The 24,819-nt window shown below is 47.3% G+C and overlaps 1 protein-coding gene across 1 annotated transcript in view; it reads left to right on the top strand.

The window, feature by feature from the left end:
* Nucleotides 1-24,819, top strand: part of MUC16 (mucin 16, cell surface associated) — a 58,754-nt gene that overhangs the window by 13,400 nt on the left and 20,535 nt on the right. The window contains exons 12-31 of the mRNA XM_025862943.2: nucleotides 7,551-7,675; nucleotides 7,824-7,891; nucleotides 10,560-10,732; nucleotides 11,021-11,056; nucleotides 12,962-12,997; nucleotides 13,258-13,308; nucleotides 14,733-14,857; nucleotides 15,039-15,106; nucleotides 15,727-15,899; nucleotides 16,234-16,269; nucleotides 16,496-16,558; nucleotides 18,142-18,266; nucleotides 18,556-18,623; nucleotides 19,197-19,369; nucleotides 19,482-19,517; nucleotides 20,069-20,104; nucleotides 21,690-21,814; nucleotides 21,910-21,977; nucleotides 22,434-22,606; nucleotides 22,898-22,933. Of these exons, the coding sequence (XP_025718728.1) occupies nucleotides 7,551-7,675; nucleotides 7,824-7,891; nucleotides 10,560-10,732; nucleotides 11,021-11,056; nucleotides 12,962-12,997; nucleotides 13,258-13,308; nucleotides 14,733-14,857; nucleotides 15,039-15,106; nucleotides 15,727-15,899; nucleotides 16,234-16,269; nucleotides 16,496-16,558; nucleotides 18,142-18,266; nucleotides 18,556-18,623; nucleotides 19,197-19,369; nucleotides 19,482-19,517; nucleotides 20,069-20,104; nucleotides 21,690-21,814; nucleotides 21,910-21,977; nucleotides 22,434-22,606; nucleotides 22,898-22,933 (1,794 nt within the window). The remainder of the gene's footprint in view (nucleotides 1-7,550; nucleotides 7,676-7,823; nucleotides 7,892-10,559; nucleotides 10,733-11,020; nucleotides 11,057-12,961; nucleotides 12,998-13,257; nucleotides 13,309-14,732; nucleotides 14,858-15,038; nucleotides 15,107-15,726; nucleotides 15,900-16,233; nucleotides 16,270-16,495; nucleotides 16,559-18,141; nucleotides 18,267-18,555; nucleotides 18,624-19,196; nucleotides 19,370-19,481; nucleotides 19,518-20,068; nucleotides 20,105-21,689; nucleotides 21,815-21,909; nucleotides 21,978-22,433; nucleotides 22,607-22,897; nucleotides 22,934-24,819) is intronic.

The following is a 24,819-nucleotide window of genomic DNA, read 5'->3' as shown; positions in this document are numbered from 1 at the left end:
CACTCTTGTTGAAAATCAATTCATCATAAGTGTGAGGATTTGTTTCTAGACTTTCGGTTATACCCCATTGATCTACATGTCTATCCTCATTTGGTGTCTTACTGTCTTGATTACTGTAGCTTTGTCTGCTATAATTTTCTTTTTGTATATGTGTTTTATTTAAATTCCAGTTAGTTAACATACAGTGTTACATTAGTTTCAGGTGTGCAATATAGGGATTCAACATTTCCATACATCACCTGGTGCTCATCACAACAGCTGGGGAGAGGATGGAGGGGTTTTGAAATCAAGTCTGACGCACTAGTGTGAGTCAGGTAATCATAGCCCCCACAGCTCTACACATGGTCTCTTTATTAAAGGTCATGAGTTATGGGGTGGGGTAGGTTGAGTAGGTGACAGGAAGCCTCCTATAAGAACTGATGTTTGACTCATATTAAAAAAAGAATGTTTCTCCTGTGTTGGATGGGATTGAATTGATTTTTTTTTCCTTTTATTTTCCCCTTAATCCATGAGATGGCTCTAATCCTGTTACTTTTAACCTCTCAAGTGGAGGCTATCAGGGCCTGTCTGGAGCATCACCAGGGCCCAAGACCTCAACCCCTGGCACCTACCCTGGCCCATATCCAGATTCAAGAGCCCCATAACCCGCCTTTTGATCCAACTGCTGCATTAAGCAATTTTTATGCATAACATAGAATTTACCATTTTAACCACTGTTAAGTGTAAAATTTAGTGGCATTAACTATATTCCGAATGTCGTGCCACCAACACCACTGTCCATTCTCAGGACTTCTTCATCATCCCAAACAGAAACTCTGTTCCCATTGAACACTAACTCCCTATAACCCCTACCCCGAGCCCCTAGTTACCTCTACTCTACTTTCTGTTTCCACAAATTTGCTTATTTTAGGTACCCCAAGTAAGTGAAACCATACAATATTTGTCCTTTCATGTTTGGTTTATTTCACTTACTATGATATTTTCACAGTTCATCTGTATTGTAGCAGCCGTCAGAGTTTCCCTCATGTTTATGGCTGAATATTATTCCACTGTATGTATATGCCACCTTTTGTTTATCCATTCATCAGATGATGGGCTCGGGTTGTTTCTACCTTTTGGCTATTGTGAATGATGCTGCTGTGAACATTTTGTGTTCAAGGATCTGAGTCCCTGTTTCAGTTCTTTTGGGTCTATACCTAGGAGCAAAATTGCTAGATCATATGGTAATCCCATATTTAACTTTTGGAGGAAGCACTAAACTGTTTTCCGTAGCAGCTTCACTAGCATTTCCACCAACAATGCACGAGGATTCCAATTTCTGCACATCTATTTTTTTAAAATTTTATTATGTTGTGTTAGTCACCATACAATACATCATTAGTTTTTGATGTAGTGATCCACGATCCATTGTTTGTGTATAACACCCAGTGCTCCATGCAGTACGTGCCCTCCTTAATACCCATCACCGGGCTAACCCATCCCCCCTCCCCCCTCCCCTCTAGAACCCTGTTTGTTTCTCAGAGTCTATAGTCTCTCATGGTTCATCTCTCCCTCCAATCCCCCCCTTCATTTTTCCCTTCCTTCTCCTAATGTCCTTCCTGCTATTCCTTATGTTCCACAAATAAGTGAAACCATATGATAATTGACTTTCTCTGCTTGACTTACTTCACTTAGCATAATCTCTTCCAGTCCCATCCATGTTGATGTAAAAGTTGGGTATTCATCCTTTCTGATGGCTGAGTAATATTCCATTGTATATATGGACCACATCTTCTTTATCCATTCACCCGTTGAAGGGCATCTCGGCTCTTTCCACAGTTTGGCTATTGCGGACATTGCTGCTATGAACATTGGGGTGTATATGGCCCTTCTTTTCACATCTGTGTCTTTGGGGTAAATACCCAGTAGTGCAATTGCCGGGTCATAGGGTAGCTCTCTTTTTAAATTTTTGAGGAACCTCTACACTGTTTTCCAAAGTGGCTGTACCAACTTGTATTCCCACCAACAGTGTAAGGGGGTTCCCCTTTCTCCACAACCTCTCCAACATTTGTTGTTTCTTTCCCTGTCCATTTTTGCCGTTCTAACTGGTGGAAGGTGGTATGTCAATGTGGTTTTGATTTGAATTTCCCTGATGGCTAATGATGATGAACATTTTTTCATGTGTCTGATAGCCATTTGTGTGTCTTCTTCAGAGCAGTGTCCTTTCATATCTTCTGCCCACTTTTTGACTTGATTATTTGTTTTTTGGAAGTTGAGTTTGAGAAGTTCTTTATAGATCTTGGATACCAGCCCTTTATCCGTAGTGTCACTTGCAAATATCTTCTCCCATTCTGTGGGTTCCCTCTTTGTTTTGTTGACTGTTTCCTTTGCTATGCAGAAGCTTTTTATCTTGATGAAGTCCCAAGAGTTCATTTTTGCTTTTGTTTCACTAGCTTTTGGAGATGTATCTTGAAAGAAGTTGCTGTGGGCGATGTCAAAGAGGTTACTGCCTATGTTCTCCTCTAGGATTTTGATGGATTCCTGTCTCACATTGAGGTCTTACATCCATTTTGAATTTATCTTTGTGAATGGTGTTAGAGAATGGTTGAGTTTCATTCTTCTGCATGTGGCTGTCCAATTTTCCCAGCACCATTTATTGAAGAGACTGTCTTTTTTCCATTGCATGTTTTTTCCTGCTTTGTCAAAGATTATTTGACCATAGAGTTGAGGGTCCATATGTGGGTTCGCTATTCTGTTCCATTGGTCTGTATGTCTGTTTTCGTGCCAGTACCATGCTGTCTTGGTGATCACAGCTTTGGAATATAGCTTGAGATCGGGCAACGTGATGCCCCCAGCTTTGTTTTTCTTTTTCAACATTTCCTTGGCAATTCAGGGTCTTTTCTGATTCCATACAAATTTTAGGATTGTTTGTTCCAGCACTTTGAAAAATGTCATTGGAATTTTGATCAGGATGGCATTGAAGGTATAGATTGCTCTGGGTAGCCTAGACATTTTAACAATGTTTATTCTTCTGATCCATGAGCATGGAATATTTTCCCATCTTTTTGTGTCTTCTTCAATTTCTTTCATGAGTGTTCTGTAGTTCCTAGAGTATAGATCCTTTACCTCTTTGGTTAGCTTTATTCCGAGGTATCTTATGGTTTTTGGTGCTATTGTAAATGGAATTGTTTCTCTAATTTCTCTTTCTACAGTTGCGTTGTTAGTGTATAAGAAAGCAATTGATTTCTGTGCATTGATTTTGTATCCTGCCACATTACTGAATTGCTGTATGAGTTCTAGTAATTTGGGGATGGAGTCTTTTGGGTTTTCCACATAAAGTATCATGTCGTCTGTGAAAAGAGAGAGTTTGACTTCTTCTTGGCCAATTTGAATACCTTTTATTTCTTTTTTTGTCTGATTGCTGTTGCTAGGATGTATGTTGAATAATAGTGGCAAGAGTGGGCATCCTTGACGTGTTCCTGATCTTAAGGGAAAGGCTCTCAGCTTTTCCCCATTGAGGATGATATTCGCTGTGGGTTTTTCATAGATGGATCTTATGAACTTGAGGGATGTTCCCTCTATCCCTATACTCTGAAGAGTTTTAATCAGGAAAGGATGTTGTATTTTGTCCAATGCTTTTTCTGCATCAATTGAGAGGACCATATGGTTCTTGTCCCTCCTCTTATTAATGTGTTCTATCACATTGATTGATTTGCGAATGTTGAACCACCCTTGTATCCTGGGGATAAATCCCACTTGGTCGTGGTGGATGATCCTTTTAATGTATTGTTGGATCCTATTAGCTAGGATTTTGTTGAGGATTTTGGAATCCATATTCATCAGGGATATCGTCTGAAATTCTCCTTTTTGATGGGGTCTTTGCCTGGTTTGGGGATTAAAGTAATGCTGGCCTCATAGAATGAGTCTGGAAGCTTTCCTTCTGTTTCTATTTTTTGAAACAGCTTCAGGAGAATAGGTATTATTTCTTCTTTGAATGTTTGGTAGAATTCCCCAGGGAATCCATCAGGCCCTGGACTCTTGTTTTTTGGGAGGTTTTTGATCACTGCTTCGATCTCGTTACTGGTTATTGGCCTATTCAGGTTGCCAATTTCTTCCTGTTTCAGTCTTGGCAGCTTATAGCTTTCCAGGAAGGCCTCCATTTCATCCCGATTGCTCAGTTTATTGGCATATAGTTGTTGATAATTTCTAATAATTGTTTCTATTTCCTTGGTGTTAGTCATGATCTCTCCCCTTTCATTCATAATTTTATTAATTTGGGTCCTTTCTCTTTTCTTTTGGATAAGTCTGGCCAGTGGTTTATCAATCTTATTAATTCTTTCAAAGAACCAGCTTCTAGTTTCGTTGATCTGATCTACTGTGTTTCTGGTTTCTAATTCATTGATCTCTGCTTAATTTTAATTATTTGTCTTCTAATGCATGGCTTAGGCATCGTTTGTTGCTTTTTCTCTAGTTCTTTAAGGTGTAGAGTTGGTGAATTTGGGATTTTCTATTTTTTTGAGTGAGGCTTGAATGGCTATGTATTTCCCCCTTAGGACTACCTTTGCAGTATCCCACAGGTTTTGGACTGATGTGTTTTCCTTCTCATCGATTTCCATGAATTGTTTAAGTTCTTCTTTGATTTCCTGGTTGACCCAAACATTCTTGAGCAGAGTGGTCTTTAGCTTCCAAGTGTTTGAATTTCTGCCAAATTTTTTCTTGTGATTGAGTTCCAGTTTTAAAGCATTGTAGTCTGAGAATATACAGGGAATAATCTCAATCTTTTGGTATCGGTTGAGACCTGATTTGTGACCCAGTATGTGGTCTATTCTGGAGAAAGTTCCATGTGCGCTCGAGAAGAATGAGTATTCTGTTGTTTTAGGGTGGAATGTTCTGTGTATATCTATGAGGTCCATCTGATCCAGTGTGTCATTCAAAGCTCTTGTTTCCTAGTTGATTTTCTGCTTAGATGATCTGTCCATTGCTGAGAGTGGAGTATTGAGGTCTCCTACAATTAACGTATTGTTATCAATATGACTCTTTATTTTGGTTAACAGTTGGCTTATGTAGATGGCTGCTCCCATGTTGGGGGCATAGATATTTACAGTTGTTAGATCTTCTTGTTGGATAGACCCTTTAAGAATGATATAGTGTTCTTCTGTGTCTCTAATTACAGACTTCAGTTTAAACTCTAATTTGCCTGATATAAGAATTGCTACCCCAGCTTTCTTTTGAGGTCCGCTGGCATGGAAGATGGATCTCCATCCCTTCACTTTCAGTCTGGATGTATCTTTAGGTTCAAAATTAGTCTCTTGTAGGCAGCATATGGATGGGTCCTGTCTTTTTATCCAATCCGCAACCCTGTGCTGTTTTATGGGAGCACTTAGGCCATTCACGTTGAGAGAGATTATTGAAAGATATGAATTAATTGTCATCATGCTGCCTGTAAAGACATTGTTTTTATAGATTGTCCCTGTAAATTTCTGTTGTATATCACTCTTGGGGGCTTTCTCCTTTTATAGAACCCCCCCCTTAATATTTCTTGCAGGACCGGTTTAGTGGTCACATATTCTTTCAGTTTCTGCCGGTCGTGGAAGCTCTGCATCTCTCCATCCGTTCTAAATGAAAGCCTTGCCAGATAAAGTATTCTTGGCTGCATGTTCTTCTCATTTAGTACCCTGAATATGTCTTGCCAGGCCTTTCTGGCTTGCCAGGTCTCTGTGGATAGGTCTGACGTTATTCTGATGTTCCTCCCTTTGTACGTAAGGAATCTCTTCCCCCTAACTGCCCTTAAGATGGTTTCCTTGGTTCTAAGATTTGCAAGTTTTACTACTACATGCTGGGGTGTTGGCCTGTTTTCCTTGATCTTGGGAGGGGTCCTCTCTGCCTCTAGGACACGAATGTTTGTTTCATTCCCCAGATTAGGGAAGTTCTCAGCTACGATTTGCTCAAATACATCTTCTAATCCACTCTCTCTCTCCACTCCCTCCGGGATTCCAATTATTCTGACATTGGAACGCTTCATGGTGTCACTTATTTCTCTGATTCTATTTTCATGGATTCTGAGTTGTTTTTCTCTGGCCTCCTCTTTTCCCTTTTTATCTATTATATTGTCTTCCAGGTCGCTTATTCGTTCTTCTGCCTCAGTTACCCTAGCTGTTAGATTATCTAGATTGGATTGGATCTCATTGATAGCACTTTTAAGTTCTGCCAATTCAGCTTTCATTTCTGCGCTTAGAGACTCTATGTTGCCATTAATTGATTTCTCCATTCTAGCCATTTCTTCACAATTGCTAGCCTGGTTATATCTGCATCCATTTGTAAATCTGCAGCATAAGTCAATCTCTGAGTCTTTTCTATTTTGGGGGCTCCTCCTCCTAGTCATTCTGTTGATGGGTGTTTGAGGGTATGTATAGCATCCAAATTATTGACCAGACCCCAAGCAAGATGTACCTGTTTTCTTGGGACCTTAGGGTTGCTGGCCTCTTTTTTTCCCAGCCTGTTTTCTGGGGCAGGGGCCTGCTGGGCTGTTACTCAGGCAACCCTGTTTGGGGGAGTTGCCCTGCCCCCTGTGGCGGGGGATGGGCTCAGCGGGAATCAGTTTTGGGGGCTTTTGTTCTCTGGGGGCTTTCCCTGGAGGCTTTCCGCATCTCTTCCTTGAGTCAGAGCGGAAGAGACTGTTTCCAACCCTCTGCCTCAGAGCTGAGAGACCGCAGTCTGTTCTTCAGTGAGCTCTCCAGGCCACACTCTCTCCATTTCTGTCCGTGCTGCTATAACCTGCAGTGTCCTGGGTTGTCCGCCCCTCCACAGTGCCCGCAGTCCTGCCTCCAGGTCGGAGCACGTCTCTGCCCTTTGTGCTTCTAAAACCGCAGATTGCACCCACCCCCTGCCGCTCTGGGTTTCTGCCCCAGGGCCTGCCCTAAAGTCCTTCCCCTGCCACTACTGGTCGGTGAGTCTGTGCCCCGTCCCCAGCGCCTGAGGCTGTCGCTCACCGGCGGTGTAGGATCCCCACGCCAGGCTTCCTCTCGCTGCCGTTTATCCTCCGAAATCTGTCTGAGGAATCACGGCTCCCCGCTTCATACCTCAAAACCAACCGCCTGCAATATCCTGTTTGTAGAGATCCAGATCTTCTTACATCTCAGGCTGGTTTCGTGGGTGCTCAGGGTGGTCTCAATTTCTGCACATCTTTGCCAACACTTCCTTTTTTTCTTTCTTCTTTCTTTCCTTCCTTCTTTCTTTCTTTCTTTCTTTCTTTTTCTTTCTTTCTTTCTTTCTTTCTTTCTTTCTTTCTTTCTTTCTTTCTTTTTCTTTCTTTCTTCTTTCTTTCTCTCTCTTTCTATAATAGCCTAATAGCTATCCTAATAGATGTGCATGCTACTGTATTTAATAGCATCTGGCTTTGCTCTTTATCTGGAATCTGTCTTTGGTCCTAAGGCAACTAGCCTACGTGCCTACTCTGAACCCCCACCCACTTCCTGAGATCTGGACCCTACATCTCCATCCCCAGAAGTTGTCTTAGAGGCCAGCCCAGGCCTGACTCAGGCATGGCCTCCTTTTTCCTTCCCCTGCTACAGCACCGGTCCCTTTCCTGGTGCTGTTCACCCTCAACTTCACCATAACCAACCTGCACTACGAACAGGACATGCAGCATCCAGGCTCTTGGAAATTCACCTCCACGGAGAGGATCCTGCAGGGTCTGGTGAGAGCCCCGTCCACCGGTGCCAGCCCCACCCACCTCACTTCTGCCCCTGCCCATAGCACCTCTGCCCCATTCACTTCACCAATACCCCAGCTCCCCCTGGCCTCCCTCAGGGGTTCCTGCTCACCTCCTCTCTCCTTTCTCATAGCTCAAACCCCTGTTCAAGAATAGCAGTCTGGGATCCCTCTATTCAGGCTGCAGACTAGCCTCGCTCAGGTGAGACTCTCCCCAAGAACACAGCCCAACAGGTGTATGGGACCCTCATCTACGGGCTCTCTGACTTTGTCCATCCTTGGGACAGCTACCACCATGGATACTGCACATCATTATCAACAATAACAACCCCAGCAGCTAGCAATTCCTAAGATCCAAGGCAATGTGCCTAGTACCTTACATTTCATCCTATCAGCCCTCACAACAGCCTCAAGAAGCAGGAACCAAAGGTGCGACAGGCTCAGAGGGATTGAGTAGCTTGTGCAGATCACACAGAGCAACCCTGCATTGTGGGTTCTAGAGCCAAACTCCTAGCTCTCAAGCCGCGCTGCCTCCCCTGCCTCATTATGACCTTGCGGCATGTGGAAATTACCGATCTGGTACCCTCTAAGAGGGGAGAAGCTAAGAGGGAAGGAAAGCAGGCACGCTGTTACACAGAGAATCCTAAATGGGTCTGACTCATGGAAGGAGGCCTGACCTGCCCTGGGATGGCTTGGGGTTGGGGAGGATGCCATCCCTTGGGTGCAGCTGTGGGGCGGGGTCAGGTCGTTGACACTGCTCCACGCCTGGCATTCTCACCTCCTACATCTTTCAGAATCTCTAGGTCTGGTTCTCCTCACATTCCCGTTTTATCACAGGTATCTACCTCCAGCTCCCCTTGCTTCCGGAGGAAGAGCCGTTGTAGGAGCTTAGTGGCTAAGAGCCTTGGGGAAGCCAGAGCAGAGTTCAAATGCTAGCTCTACCATTTACTGAGATCCTGGCTGGTGCCTGAACCTTGCTGTGCTCCGTTACTCCATGTGTTATACATGATATATTAGGTCCATATGTAATATATGTACACTAACATATATGTATATGGAGAGAGAGATTTGACCCTTGGATAGTGTGGGTTTGAACTGCACTGCATGGGTCCACGTATACATGGATTTTGTTTTGCTCAATACGGTAAAGTGCTATAAATGTATTTTCTCTTATGATTCTCTTAACATCTTTTCTCTAGATTAGTTTATTATAAGAATGCAGTATATAATGCCTATACCCTAAAATATGTTAATTGACTGTGTTATCAGTAAGGCTTCTGGTCAACAACAGTCTATTAGTAGTTAACTTTTGGGGGAGTCAAAAGTTATATGCAGATTTTCAACTGTGTTGGGTGTCCGTACCCCTAACCTCCATGTTGTTCAAAAGTCAACTCTGTATGTACAAATATACATGCACATAGAGAGAGAGAGAGAGAGAGGAAAAGAATAGGTATAATTCTATAGTATATCTGTTATATCTATTCCTACTATATTTTATTATACCTATATATGTAATATATATAACTATAATATATATACCTATATATAATATGTATATTATGTATAATGTATAATAAGTATAATATATAATTATACCTATACTTTATACATAGGTAGATATTACATATATGTTCTATATAGACATAATAGGTATAATATGTTATATATAGGTATAATATCTAATATATATGATGTATATAGGTATAATTCCTAATATATATTATATAATATATATATTACCTAAGTATAGATAATATGAGATATAGGTATAATATATAATTATGCCTGTACCTTATATACGGATTTATGTTATATATGTTATATATAAATATAATAGGTATATTATGTATAGGTCATATCTTTTATATATAGTGTATATAGATATAATCCTTAATATATATTATCTATTATATATATTTAGTATAGGTACAAAATATAATACAATAATAAATAAAATATAAAATAAATATGTAACAAATATATGTTATACACTTACATGTTAAATAGATCATTATATTACATTTATATTATGTATAAGTGCATTGCATATGATATAGAGTGTGATGGGTATAATAACAACTGTGGGAGTTGAGCAATACAGCCCGTGGGGACGCTCTGAGGGTTAAGTGGTACGATCATGAGTACAAAGTGCTGGGCCTGCTTCGTACTCAGAATTTAACAAGAGGTGATTGTTATTATAAGAGACATACACTCCACGGCCCTAGAGTGTGGGAACAGCTTTCTATCCATATCTCTCAGTAGTGTATGGCTGGGTGGGCAGGTAGGTGGGTCAATGTCTTGAGGCTGGAGGTGATGCTGAAACACGGACAGGTCACACTTTCAGACAGACCCAGCCAAAGGGCATGTGTGTCTCTCTGGCCATTTAGTCTGTTGAGTCTTTAGAAATGCCCCAGCCCTGCATCCAGACTGAGTAACATTAGCTTTTTGATCTCACTATTTGAAAACCCCAACTCTCTGCAGGAAAATGTCACCAAACCATGCTGTGGTCACTGTTCTGGGGCCACCGCCACCCATTGCAGCATGACCCCAGGCACCTTGTTGTGCCCATCAAGACCTGTGACAGGATGTGGCTGTTGTGGCTTCATCTGGCACCTTCCAGGATTGCTCACCCTATCAACAGTATCCTCTGTGTACCTGCCACACACCCGGGGCTTTCAGAGGCTACCCTCCCAGGGGGAGGAGGCTTTAGGCCTGTGGTGTGCTAGTTGTTTATGGAGGGCATCGCCCTGATGGCGGCAGCTTCTGTTAACTCGGGTTTCCCAAGTTTCTGCCTTAGGGGCTGGCAAGGAGAGAGAGGGAAGGATCAACAGAGAGAGAGAGAGTTAGACTATGTGGTGATTCTTACCCAGGCCTGAGAAGGATGGGGCAGCCACCAGAGTGGATGCCATGTGTATGCATCGCCCCGACCCTGAAGGCCGTGGACTGGACAGAGAACAGCTGTACTGGGAGCTGAGCCAGCTGACCCATGGCATTGCCCTGCTGGGCCACTACACCCTGGACAGGAACAGTCTCTGTGTCAATGGTGAGCAACCGTGATGTGGTCAGAGTCTTTTCCCCCTCACCGGGCAGCCTCTGCCATCCGGCTTGAGAATGCACGCCCTGTCCGGCCCTTAGGGGCTTGGCCCTGTGCACTGGATGTGCTGATTCGTGGTCTCCTCTTCATCTTGGACTGACTTCACCCTCAGAGCCTTCCTTCCTAATGGGTGCTGATGGAGAACCCCCTCCACTGCACCGGTGTAGCCCTGCCTCCTGTTTGGTCCTCTGCCTCTCCCTAACCCTTACCCACAATCTTCCCTCCCTCTCCCTACAGGTTTCACCCATCAGAGCTCTGCACCCATCACCAACAGTGAGTATTCAACTATGACCCAGGGCCCCTCAACACACAGGTCAGACAAAGCGCTGATGCCTCCTCATGCCTGCTTATGTCGTCTCCAGGAGGGATGGATCTCCTGGAGACCACAAGTTATTTACTCTCTTCTCTGCCCCAGTTCCAGAGGGAATCTCAGCTCAAGTCACATATGCAGCAAGCCTAATAAATAGTCTGTCTTGTTGGCATTTCTGCTATGTGATTGTCTTTCTGCTTTCACTGATGAGAGCTTTTCCGCAGCTCCAGGGACCTCCACAGTGCACCTGGGAACCTCTGGGATTCCATCCTCCTTCCCCAGCCCCAGCCCCACAGGTAAGTACCAGTCAATGGCACATCTGTTAGAGAGGGCCTGATGAGTGTAAACACATTTGACATTATTCACTCAAATAAAGATGGAAAGTCGTAGTAATACTAGTGATGATGAGTCAGTCAACAACCTTTATTGAGCACCTACTCTGTGCCAGGCCCTGGGGAATATAGCAGGGAACACAAAACAGAAAAAAAAATCATTGCCTTCACAAAGCTTATATTCTTATGGTAATGATGATGATGGTGATGGTGATGATGATGTGATGGTGATGATGGTGGTGGTGATGGTGACAATGATGGTGATGGTGATGGTGACAATGGTGATGGTAATGGTGATGGTGGTGGTGATGATGATGGTGATGGTGGTGGTGATGATGGTGGTGGTGGTGATGGTGGTGTTGATGGTGACAGTGATGGTGATGGTGATGATGGTGATGATGGTGGTGATGCTGCTGATGATGGTGGTGATGGTGACAATGATGATGATGGTGATAATGGTGATGGTGGTGGTGATGATGACAATGATGGTGATGGTGATGGTGGTGATGATAGTGATGCTGGTGATGGTGGTGATGATGGTGGTGGTGATGGTGGTGGTGGTGGTGGTGGTGGTGGTAATGATGGCGATGATGATGGTGATGATGGAGGTGATGACAATGATAATGGTGGTGATCGTGGTGGTAATAATGGTGGTGATGGTGATAATGATGATGATAATGGTAATGGTGATGGTGATGATGGTGATGTTAGGTCATTTATGCATGGTAAGTGTAAATCCACAGGAAATATGTGGATTTTTCTCAGGATAAGAAGGAATGAAATACACTTTCTTGTAATGTGTAGAAATGCTCCCTTCTTGTCCTTGTTCAAATCTTTAAGGACTGTCAGATTCTGTCTAGGACAAACATATGACATCTGTGCCATCACTCCCCAATCCCTCATCCATGGCAGACATCACTAAATGGTAACAGCCTCCACTCTTTCTGAGTTCAAAACAGCTCCAGAATCCTTACCGACAAAATACCCTAGGCAGTCGCTACCAATTCAGTTGAAGTTGCCATGGGATTGTGGGACAGAATTCAAGGAAATTAGGTTCCTTGTTGTGTGGAAGGCTCTTTGGTTTTCCTGGAAGACATTCGTGAGTTGGAAGACTCTGCTCAAGCTCAGGTGGGTCATGACTGAGAACAGGCTTGATCCAAGCCTGTTCACACCTCTTCCTGACCCGTGTCCAGGAAAAGTTAGCGGCAAGTTTGGCCTGCACCTTTGGTTTTTCCTGCAGGAGGAGGTGTACATTCACAGCTCTTCTGGGGATTCACTGAGGGATCAGACACTTGGAGAAGGGGGTGCGCAGGTGGCAGAGGGATAGTCTGCAGATGACCTGATACAGAAATTCCTCCCTGGGTTTCGGTGGCATTTTCTGGAGTTTGTCTACTGGGTCTGCACTTTGAGGGTGCTCTCTAAATGGTACTTACATAAATAGATTCATAGACACCCAAAGAACCCCAGATTCTTGCCATTTCCTCCCTCCCCCCATCCTTACAACTCTTAATACTTTCTCTTCCTGTCCTTCTGCAGGTTACACACATCAGGTCCTGACCTCCACCCCCAGCAGTGAGTAGTAATTTGGGTCCTAACATTGCTCTGCCTTGGGGCCCATCTCTCCTCCTCACTATGTCTACCCCACGTCCCCAGGGACACAAGGGGCCTGGAAAGCTCCAGTCTTTCCCCACCTTCACTTCTGGGATCAGAAAAGACAAGGCTGGCACAGGCCTGAGGAGTGTCTCATGGACCAGTGATGGGCCCCGTTTGGCTGGGAAGGACTTCCCTCCTGCCATATTTGCCTCACTGTGTTTTCTTCTCTGTTGCACCAGCCTCTACCATCTCCCCAGTGACCTCAGCGACCCCCATCCCTACCTCCACAGGTAAGAGATTCCTCTCTGCCATTCCTCCCCTGCAAATGTCTTGTGCACTGGCCAGTGGGAGGTATCACATGGAGCACCATGCCCACTCATTCATTCATTCATTCGTTCACTCAAAAAGGATTCATTTAGCCCTTAATGGATGAAAGGCCCTGGTAATGCAGCGGTGAACGGAATAGAAAGGGCCTTAGTCTTTGATGGGCTTCCAGCAAGAAAGAGAATAAGGACTCGAGTGTACAAATAAGTATTGAATTACAGGGGCGCTTGGGTGGCTCAGTTGGTTAAGCGACTGCCTTCGGCTCAGGTCATGATCCTGGAGTCCCAGGATCGAGTCCCGCATCGGGCTCCCTGCTCAGCGGGGAGTCTGCTTCTCCCTCTGACCCTCTTCCCTCTCGTGCTCTCTCTCATTCTCTCTCTCTCAAATAAATAAATAAAAAATCTTAAAAAAAGTATTGAATTACAATCAGCATGGCCATGGGGTGAGTTCTGCAGGTGTGGGGAGGGCCTCTCTTTCTTGAGTACTTGGTTTTCATTTCTAAGAAAGAAGGGAGCAGTATGAGCTACATGTGTACCTGAAAATGCCCTCATACAGGTCCTGGTTAGGGATTTGGGCAGACTCTGGTTGGGCCAAGGGCTAACTTACCATTCTTGGCATCTCAGTGGCCCAAGATAAATTTTGATACCACCCACTGACCCTGATAAGGGTCCTGGATGGCCCATCATTACTAACACTGTCTTACTTGAGTCTCTAGTTACTCACCAGCTAGGACCTTCTGAAGGTCTTCTGACCACTGACCACTCAGGCCAGAGTGAGCAGGTCACTGTATGGACCTGCCCTTGGTGCTAAGGTGGATGGGTTAGGAGCACAGACTCTGTGACCACAATGCCCAGGTTTGAACTATGCTCTGCCATTTATAGATTGTGTGACTGCAGGCAAATTATTTAACCATGCTTGGGTTCAGTTTTTACATCTGTAAAATGGGGATAAGAATACTATCTCCCTCTGAAGGGTTTGCCTCAAGGCTTAAATGGGTTAAAATTTAAGTGAAGCACTTAAAACAGGGCCTGACCCATACAAATGCAATGTGTTTCTTCAAATAAATCTTTAAAAATCAATAAATAATTGGATCTCACAGAAATAATTTGGGTTAAAAAAAAAAAACCTGGAGAAAAAGGGGATGTCTGTCTGGAATTTTAGCCAACTGGAGGGTCAGAATGTTTGCTTTCTGTGTGATGATGCATTTACCTCCATAGTGTAATTTTCCACACTTCTCCCCAGAGTCCCTCACTTAATGCTACTGTCTGGGATCTCCTTCCTATTGAAACTGCCCATCTTGGAGGAAGCCCCTCCCCAGTGCTTGAAGAGAAAATTTGTGGGATGACCCACACTTAGGCTCACTGGCGTCTCCCTCCTGCCCCCACTGCAGCCACTGGTCCTGCCCTGGTGCTGTTTACTCTCAACTTCACCATCACTAACCTGCACCACCAGGAGGGTATGAGTCACCCTGGTTCCTGGAGGTTCAACACCACCCAGAGAAACTTGCAGCACCTGGTGAGAGCCCCACCCTCAGCACTCCTGCCTCGTCCACCAACACAGGCACCAGCTACCTGTTCTCTGCCATGCCCACAGAGACCCCATGCAAGCCCCACCCACTAGCGCCAGCCCCACCCATTTCATTTCTACCCGGTTCTCCATCCCTCAGACTTTCTACTCACTTCCCTCTCCTTTACAGCTAGGACCCTTGTTCAAGAACACCAGTGTGGGCCCCCTGTACTCAGGCTGCAGACTCACCTTGCTCAGGTGAGTCCTTGCAATCCACGGCCAGGGCTGCCTCAAGGGCTCCCAGACCCCAGGAGTTCCCTCTGCTTCCTTCCTGCCTTCTCTGTCCATGTCCTCAGCAGAAGTGGAATTCGGGAGGCACTGGGTCCAGGACCAAGGCCTCTCTCTTCTGATTGTAACCAACCCCCATCCCGCCAACTGTCCCCAGATTCTGCAGAGCCCCTCAGCAGAATCAACTGTCAGGGTTTGGGTCTCTGAATATTTGTTTAATTAAACAGTTAATTAATGAGTATTTGGCACCAGGGCTAGGTATGGTACATCAATCATTTCTGAACGCCATGACATTCCAACAAAAGGGTTAGGCCGTTATCCACGCTACAAAGATGGGAGAACCAAGTCAGACACACTTATGTGGATTCTTCAACAAGTGACAGAGCTAAGGTTTGAACCGGGGGTCATCTGACTCTAGAACACCCACTCTGGTCCTTGGTTGCACAAGGATGCCCCTTCTCTTACGAGCAGCTCATGTCTGGACCAAGAGAGCAGATAAGCAGGCATTCACATACCAGTGGGCTGTGATGTGACAGAGGATGCCCCTCTGTCCTGTTCCCATACCCATGTCCTTCTCCCCCCTCTCCCAGGCCTGAAAAGGGTGGAGCAGCCACTGGAGTTGACGCTATCTGCACCTACCAACCTGACGCCTCAGGTCTCCAGCTGGATAGGGAGCGGCTCTACTGGGAGCTGAGCCAGCAGACCCATGGTGTCACCCAGCTCGGTTCCTACATCCTGGACAGGGACAGTCTCTGTGTCAATGGTGAGCATCTCTGTGGTGACAGGGGTCTCCTCCTGCACCCCAGATGGATTATTCTCTTGATGCTCTGAGCTCTGGCCAGAGGACATGTCCATGTCTGCCTCTAGACTTTTCTCTCCTCATTCTTCCTTTCCTTGTGAGATCCCCCTTCCCTACCAAGGGCTACATCACACACAGGGAGGTGAGAGGTCAGAGAAAGGTTATAGGAGGTACCATCTACTATGTGGCAGGGACAGGACCTTCTGATGGCAACTTTTCTTCCACCAATGGCCCAGCCCCTTCATCCCTCACTTAAGCCTTTCAAACATCCCACCTCTCTCTTATCCACTCTCTGCAGGTTACACCAGACCACCACCGACCTCCATCCCCAGTGGTAAGTGCTCAAATCCTAGATGGCCCCATGCCCCCACACCTTGTGGGAACAGCTGCTCCCTCTACCCTAAGCCCAGGGCTTCATGGAGGAAGGGAGCCTTTGCAGCCTTGTCACCCACCTTTCCCCACCTCTGCCTTCCATGACTCTGGCTGGGCATCAAGCACCCCTGCCTCTGGCATCTCCAAGGAGATGGGGCTTCCTCTTATTGCTACTGCTTCCTTCTCAGTTCCTGTGACTTCCACGCCCTCAGAAGCCTCGGCAGCTCCAATCTCCTTCTCCAGCTCTACAGGTAAGAGCCGTCTCTCCACGTCTCCTTCCTTCCCACCCACACGCCTCTGCGCTTTGCAATGAGAAGGGCAAGAGAGTATGCACACGCAGCTCAAAGCAAGGGGACAGCGTGGGGAGGATGATCCTTGGACCACGCCCTCGTCACAGACCAGTCCAGCTCCATCCCTAGGTTGGGAGAGCTCTGTGACTCTAGGTTTTCAATCCCAGGCTGGAGCAGTGACTCCTTTTAATCCACCCTTTGCTTTCTGTGAAGGTTCTGTATCAGGTAAGTTTTACTACATAACAAAAGAACCTCAAATCTACTGGATTAAAATAATCATCTACTGCTTCTCACTAGTATATAGGTCAGCAGAACAGTTCCTTTGGTCTGAACCAGGCTCCCTTATGTGTCTGCCGTCACCTGAAGCTTATCTAGGTGACTCTGCTCTGGAGAATGCCTGACTGAAGGCTGGGGTGCCTCAGTCTCCTTCAGATGGCTTCTCATCATCCCACAGACTAGCCCTGGCTCCTTCATTTGCTGGTCGTGGGCTTCCTAGAAGTGGGAGAGGGCAAGCCTCGGTGCACAGGCACTTCCCAAGCTTCTGCTTGCATCACGTTTCTCTTGTCCCCTTGTTCAAAGCAAGTCGTGGCCAAGCCAGAGTCAGGAGGTGGAGAAAGAGACTCCCACCTGTCCACTGAAGCTGCTGCAAGACCACACTGCAAGGGTGCAGATGCACAGAGGTGAAGAATTTGTGGTCACTTTTACAGTCTACCCCAGGTGGCCTTCCAGGGACCAACTTGTGACCATGATGGCCTTAGGGACCCATTGGGGTCAGTTAGTGAGATTTGATGCACTGATACATTCTGGAACAAGTCTCAGAGCTTTACCTTCTGCTCAAATGGAATGGAAATAGTCAAGGGCAAATCCAGGACTAATTCCCAAAGGGCAGAGACTAAAGCAGAGGAAGCAGGTGTAAGTAGCAAGGACAAAGTGACTACAAAGCAATGACAGCAGTATTGACTGATTGTGTGTCACCCCATGAGCACCCTGCTTCACATGTACGGTCTTTGACCCCAGCAGATGGACACCGCTCGTTCTCTGTTTAAGAGAGTCATAGACTGGTTCTTGGGGGGCTGGGTGTTTTTCTGAGGTCACACAGCCAGTGGATGGGCAGGACTCATGTTTAAGTCATTGAAACTCTAGAATCTGAGCTTCAGTTCCCAAAATAGCTGTGTGGCCTTGGGGAAGTGACTTAACTTCTCTGAAATTTATTTTCAGCCTCTGTCATTTGGAGTAAAAGGATTCACTTCCAGGGTTTGTTTGAGGACATGAGATACTGGACGGAAAGTTCTTAGCACAGAGTGAGCTCTTACCAAACATCAGGTCTTATTATTACTGCTATTTTTAGTGTCATTATTAATATCATTACTATTAGTAGAATAACAAAATAAAGTTTCCCATTTGGAGCGGAGATATTCTGAGCTCTCGCACCAAATGAGAATACACTGGGCATCAGGGATGTGGATCCAGATTCTACCCCACCATCCCTAAATCCAGCTTAGGTGGTGACTCAAGGCATTGATTCTCTCCCAACCTCACTGCAGTCTCTGGCCCTGACCTGGTTCCATTCACCCTTAACTTCACCATCACCAACCTGCACTACACGGAGGACATGCAGCTTATGGGCTCAGCTAAGTTCAACAAAACAGAGAAGATCTTGCAGAGCCTGGTGAGAGCCCCACCCACATCATCCCTCCACCACCCACTAATGTCCACCTACCCACTGATGCCAGCCCCACCCACCTCTCCCATACCCCACCTAGCTCCCCCATGCCCTGCCCACCTCTCCCTGCCTCCCCCCTGGCACCAGTCCCACCCACCTTTCCCACATCCCACCTGCCTCCTGCATGCCCCACCCAGTCTCCCTGCTTCCCAACTGATGCCAGCCCCACTCAGCTCACCCCAACCCTGCCCCTGTCCGGCTCAGTCCTTCTACTCACCTCTATCTCCTTCAACAGCTCAGACCCTTATTCAAGAACACCAGTGTGGGCCCCCTCTACTCTGGCTGCAGACTGACCTTGCTCAGGTGAGTCCTTGCAATCCACGGCCAGGGCTGCCTCAAGGGCTCCCAGAACTCCGGTGTTCCCTCTGCTTCCTTCCTGCCTTCTCTGTCCATGTCCTCAGCAGGAGTGGAATTCAGGAGGCTCTGGCTTTTCTGATTCTAACCACCCCCCACCCTTCCAACTGTCCCCAGATTCTGCAGAGCCCCTCAGCAGGATGGAGACCCTAGTCTGGTTATCCTTCTGAATTCCCTTCTGTCTCCCTTTGACCAAAGAGGGCATTTCCTTTAGGTTTTCAGTCTGTCCCCAGGATGCAACTCTTAAGACAAGCATGTCTTTTCCACTTGCTTTAATCCGAAATTCTAGCTCTTCACTTGTCTCAAGTAGGAGCTCTCCTGTCCCCATGCCAGGAGCTTGCAGGTTTCAGACTTGCAATTTAATACAAATCCTCCTACCCATTGACTGTGTGCACAGCCCCAGGCTGGCCAGAGGTGGGTGTCAGCCTCACTTGCTCTGGCCCCTTCCTGTCCTACCCTAGGGGTCCTTGGAGCCCTGCCTGGGGACTCCATCTATTGTTACCCCTACCCACCCACCCCCAGGCCTGAGAAGGATGGGGCTGCCACTGGAGCGGATGCCATCTGCACCCACCGCCCTGACCCCGTGGGCCCTGGGCTGGACAGAGAGCGGCTGTACCAGGAGTTGAGCCAGCTGACCAGTGGCGTCACCAGGCTGGGTCCCTACACCCTGGACCCGGACAGTCTCTACATCAATGGTGAGGGATTGCCATCTGCATCCACATTTCAACAGGCCCCACGTCTTCCTCTCCATCCCTCCCTTTCACTCATTACTCATCCTCCTCACCCTTTCTCCCTTTACCGGTGCAGGTTACACCCGCCAGACCCGGGCCACCACCCCCAGCAGTGAGTATTCAGAGGCTTCAGAAGTCTCTGCAACCCTGTGAGTCCCTCTGCAACCTTAGAATGGAAGCGGCCAGGAGCCCACTGCCTGCCCTCTGCACCCCTGCTCCACCCCCAGCCTCAGGGGAACGGGGACCTATACCCATTAAAACCCCAGACGTAGGCGCTGGTCCCTGGCATCTGCAGGATGACAAGGTCCCCACCCCGAGCACTGGTTTGCTCCCAGCTTCCGGGATGACAGAGTGTACCTCAATGGTGAGGGCCGTGTTGGGCTGTGGGTCTCCTCCGCACGGACGGGGCTCTGCTGCATCAGGATTCTGCATGAGTTCAGACCTCCATTGGGGGTTCACATTTCCAAGTGCTTTGAGCAGGTCCTTTGTCTGTCTGGAGATGGGGGGAGGGCAAGTAGACTTTGATCCTTCCCAGTGCTTAATCGTCTTCCTTTTAAAGAATCCCAGCTGTGATGGTCCAGTGCCATCTCTCGAGCAGCCAAGTTGCCTCTTCACTGAGGACCTCTCCCTTCCCCTCCTCACTGTCGCTCCCTCTCTTCACAGGTTACACCTATCCAGCTTCAGCCACCACCCCCAACAGTGAGTATTTCAGACCTGTGTGTGCCTGGGACACCACCTTTTCCCTAAAGAAGCTGCTCAACCAGCCAGGCCTTCCCTCCCAGTCCCCCCTTCTGGATGGGAAGGAGTCCAGAGGATGTGCATGGAAGTGTGGGCTGAGCTGGAGGTGACAGGAGCCACCCCTCCCCACAACACAGCCGAGGACGATGCTCTGACCCCAGGCTACCTGGGACACAGAGACAGGCACACAGTTTATAACTAGAGCTACCACCACTGCCGCCCTTCCCTTACAGGTGTAACACACCTTTGATTTCATCCCTTGTGTTCTTTTCCCTCTGCTACTGTGAACTCCGCATCCTTCCCCATGCCCTCTCTGGCTCCATCCCTCAAGCCCACAAGTAGGAAGGTCCTACCGGTACCAAAACCATTTCTACAAAATCATTCATTCAAGATCACTTCTTCCCTCATTATTGCTTACTTAGCTTCCCCAAGGAAAATCATGCATTTCTGTGGGTTTCAGGGACCATCTAGCTGCTCAGGGTCCAGCTGTTCAGAATCCTAATCCTGAGTCCAGCCCACTCCACACAGCAGCTCTTGGCCCTTGGTCCACCCACCTCCTTGACATCACCCAACCCCTTGGTCTCTGACCCTGAAGTCACCATCTTCTCCCAAACTCACTCCTTTCCCTTATCACCAAAGGCAAGGACACAGGTGCCAAACTTGACCCTCCCTCTCACCCACCTCCCACATTAATCCATCACCAAATCATTTCTTCTCCCTTCATAATATCTTGTAAGTCCTTTCTCTGTCTCTGTGTCATTCAACCTTTATTCAGGCCACTGGCATTTTTTGCTAGGACTGGTGCAGTAGCCTCTACTCTGGTCTCCTACAGTCCTCTGCACAGCAGCCTCCAGCAGCCCTCCCAATGTACCTCTGTTCACATAATTCCTGTCTTGTGGCAGCCTTTGGATGACTCCACCTTATCTACAAGTCATGTCCAAACCCCTGAGCTGTATAGTTACTGCCCCCCTTTCAGGGCTCAGAGGACCCCTCCAGTCTCATGTCTATACTTCCACAAGGCGGTAATGAAAACATTCAAGCCCCTTGAGTGCAACTGCTCTGTCCTGTCAGGCTCATACCCAGACTGATTGTTCTGCTTGAGCACTCTTCCACTTGCTCAGCCCCTGTTCACCTAACTCTTACTCATGCTTTTGGTCACACCTGAAATGATGCTTCCTCCTGGAAGCTGTCCTCAGTCATTGGTTGGGTGCCTCCCTGGAACTGCACAGCCTCCCGCCTCCTCTGCAGCATAGCAGTCTGACTACTCTCCTGGCCACAGTATTAGGAGACTATGCCCTATTCACCCTTGGACCCACAGAGCCCAGCACAGAGCCTCGCACACATTAGATGCCCAATATACACTGGCTGAATGAATGAGCAAAAGTTCCCAATGTCTCAAAAATCCCATAACATTCTCTCCTTCAGCTTCTGCAGTCCGTGGCTGTACTTAGGCCCATTGCTGGGTGCTCCACTGTTAGAGCTCCAGGCAACCTTGGTCCTTACTATGATCCAAACTGGACATTTTTCTCTTCCTCCCCCACTACAGCCACTGGCCCCATTCTGGTGTCCTTCACCCTGAACTTCACCATCACCAACCTGCACTACACCGAAGACATGGGGCACCCATCTTCTTCCAAGTTCAACTCCACTGAGAGGATCCTCCAGCACCGGGTGAGAGCTCCTCAATGACCACCATCAGCCTCACCACACACCTGCTCGTGTAGTCCTTCAGCCCTTCTGCTTACCCCCCTCTCTTTCTCCACCAGCTCAGGCTTTTGTTCAACAAGACCAGTGTCGGCCCCTTCTACGCTGGCTGCAGACTGGCCTTGCTCAGGTGAGACCCCCCCCAGATGGAGGGATGCGTTGGGTCCAGTGGACCCTCACATATCGGCCAGGGCTCAGTTCCTGGGCATGCCTTTGGCACTGCTGGCCTCCGGCACCCACCATAACCCCTTCATGTGTTCTTCGTGCCCGGATGGTGGGAATGCTCAGTCCTTAGAAATGAAGCGTCATGTTTATACTTACAGAATCCAGATGATCGTTTGTTTTAGATGAAAGTTTTCTTCTTAGAAGAACAACTATATCTTGTCTTCATATTCCAGTTAAAGTGTTTTCTGTTCTTAGTTGTAAGGGGGTTGTCTCAGACAAGAGGCACCTAGGAGAGCCTCTCTGGGCTTGAGCCAGCCCTTTCTGTCCCCTCTCAGCCTCCTGCCTTCTACTGTCTCTTGCTTTCCAAATCCAGAAGGACCCCTCCTCAGTATTGCACATCCCTATGTCCTTCCTTCCCCAGGCTTGAGAAGGGTGGAGCCGCCACTGGAGTGGACATCACCTGCACCATCCACTCTGATCCTGCAGGCCCCAGGCTGGACAAAGAGCAGCTGTACCGGGAGCTGAGCCGTGAGACCTATGGCATCACCCAGCTGGGGTCCTTCACCCTGGACAGGGAAAGCCTCTACATCAATGGTGAGGGGCTGTGCTCCAGGCAGGGTCTCTCTCCTGGCCAGAGTTTTGTGTTTCTCCAGAAGGAGCTGTGGTACATCTCCTCCTCTAATCTCGGTTCAGTCTTCATTCTGATGATGTAACCATGGGCTCCAGCCACCTACAATCTCCTTGCCTGGATACCTCCTCCCTGAACATCCCTCCACTCCCTCTTCCCCTCTGCTTTTCCTACAAAGGCCCCTAAATCCTGCCTTTCCCTTAATCCTTTATGCTCACCCTGACTCTTGCTCATCTCCTCTGGCCTTCTCTCCGCAGGTTATAACTTTGGAGCCATGGCCCCGACTACCACTAGTGAGTATTCCTGGCCCTGGTTTCCTGGGTGCTGTCCCCACTCTGTTCTCCTTTACCTCCTGTCCTCGGTGAGGAAAACCCCTGAAGGGCCCTCACTCATCCCTTCTTTCCCTGGGTTCTGGTGGAGAGTCCCATCCCAGGGCAAGAGCATCTCACATAGAGGTCTGGCCTCCCACCATTCTGACCCTCGCATGGTTTATCACTCAGATTCTCCTAAAACCCTGCCCTGGTACTCTTCTCTTATTCTTTTACTCACCTGTCTGTTTGTTGTTCTGAGGGTGTCTCAACATCAGTGTTGCACCCGACGTTTGTTGGGTTTTCAGAGAACACGTATTGAAGCTGGCCGCCTTCCGGGCACCGTGCTATGTTACATACTGTCTCAGTCAGCTCTGGCAGCCACAGGCTGGGTGGCTCAGATGACAGAAATGTATTTTCTCACAGTGCTGGAGGCTGAAAGTCCAGATCAAGGTGCCAGCGGGGTTGGTCGCTCTGAAGCCTCTCTCCTTGCGTGCGGGTACCACCCTCTTGCTGCCTCTCGGCATGGTCAATCCTTTGCACACACAAAGTGTGTCCTAATCTCCTTTTTTTATACCAACAGCACCCAGATTGGATTAGGGCCCACCCCAAAAGCCTCATTTTAGCTCAGTTACCTCTCTAAAGTCCCTGTCTCCAAATGCAATCACCTACTGAGGTACTAGGGATTGGAGCTTCTTGAATTTTGATGTGTGTGTGCAGGGTGGGAGGGAGACACAATTCCTCCAAAAACACATGCACTTTATCCTTTTGTTCTCGATACAACCATGTGACTTAGTTCCATTTTACAGATGAGTACGCTCAGGCTTGGAGAGGCTGCCAAGCCACACAGCAAATAAATAATAGAACCAAGAGGTCCTGTGACTCTGAAAACTCACAGTCTCACTTTTCCATCAGTTAATTTCTTTAAAAAGACATGCTGATTTTGGGTGTACACCTGTTGTGTTCAAGTTCATCCCCAGCAAGCCCTGGAATGAGGACCTTGTAGGTTTTTCAAGAATTAATTGCCCTTGCATTAGAGGTGTGTTTTTGCAACTCTCTCAAACTCTCTTTTTGGGTCCATCTCTGTTCTTTTACACCACAGCATCCTCCCTCACTCCTTCCAACATTAGCAGGATTCCAGGCTCTTCAGATCCAATGACAACCATCTTTTCCCAAATGATAGGAGGAAAAATAAGTTAGTCAGTTCCATTGACTGTGTTTTGTTGATCAGTATCCAGTCCTTGGAGTAGTTCCAGAAGCATTATAGGATCAGTTCAATGTACATGGATGGAAGGCAAGATGGATGGGTAGATGGAAGGAAGGAAGGAAGGACGGAAGGAAGGAAGGAAGAAGTGATGAATAAAAGGAGTAACAGAAGATGGATGGGCAGATGGGAGGAAGAAAAGATGAATGGAGGGGGAAAAAGAGAGAGGAAAGATGTCTAAATAGATAGAAGGAATAGATATGGAAAAAAGGAAGGATGGATGGATAGAGGGAAGAAAAGAAAGGGTGGAGGAAGGAAGCAAGGAAAGGTGGATAGAAGGAAAGAAAGTGAGGATAGAAGGAAGGACAGACAGAAGGGTGCATAGAAAGAGGTATGCTGGGAAGAGGGAAGGAAAAGAAGAAGTGAGAAAGGAAGGAATGATGTATGCAAGGATGGTGAACAGATGGATAGATGTCATGGGTACACGGGTGGATGGATGGTTGGATGGGTGGGTGGATGGGTGGATGGGTGGGTGGGTGGATGGATGGATGGATGTCATGGGTACATGGGTGGATGGATGGATGGATGGATGGATGGATGGATGGATGGATGGATGGATAGATGGATGGATGGGTGGATGGGTGGATGGATGGTTGGATGGATGGAT

The sequence above is a fragment of the Callorhinus ursinus genome, unplaced genomic scaffold (assembly GCF_003265705.2).
Source record: "Callorhinus ursinus isolate GAN/ISIS: 27379988/994484 unplaced genomic scaffold, GSC_fseal_2.0 scaffold107, whole genome shotgun sequence".
NCBI lineage: Eukaryota > Metazoa > Chordata > Mammalia > Carnivora > Otariidae > Callorhinus > Callorhinus ursinus.
Note: the sequence above shows the minus strand (reverse complement) of the source record. Positions and strands in the feature narration are given on the sequence as shown.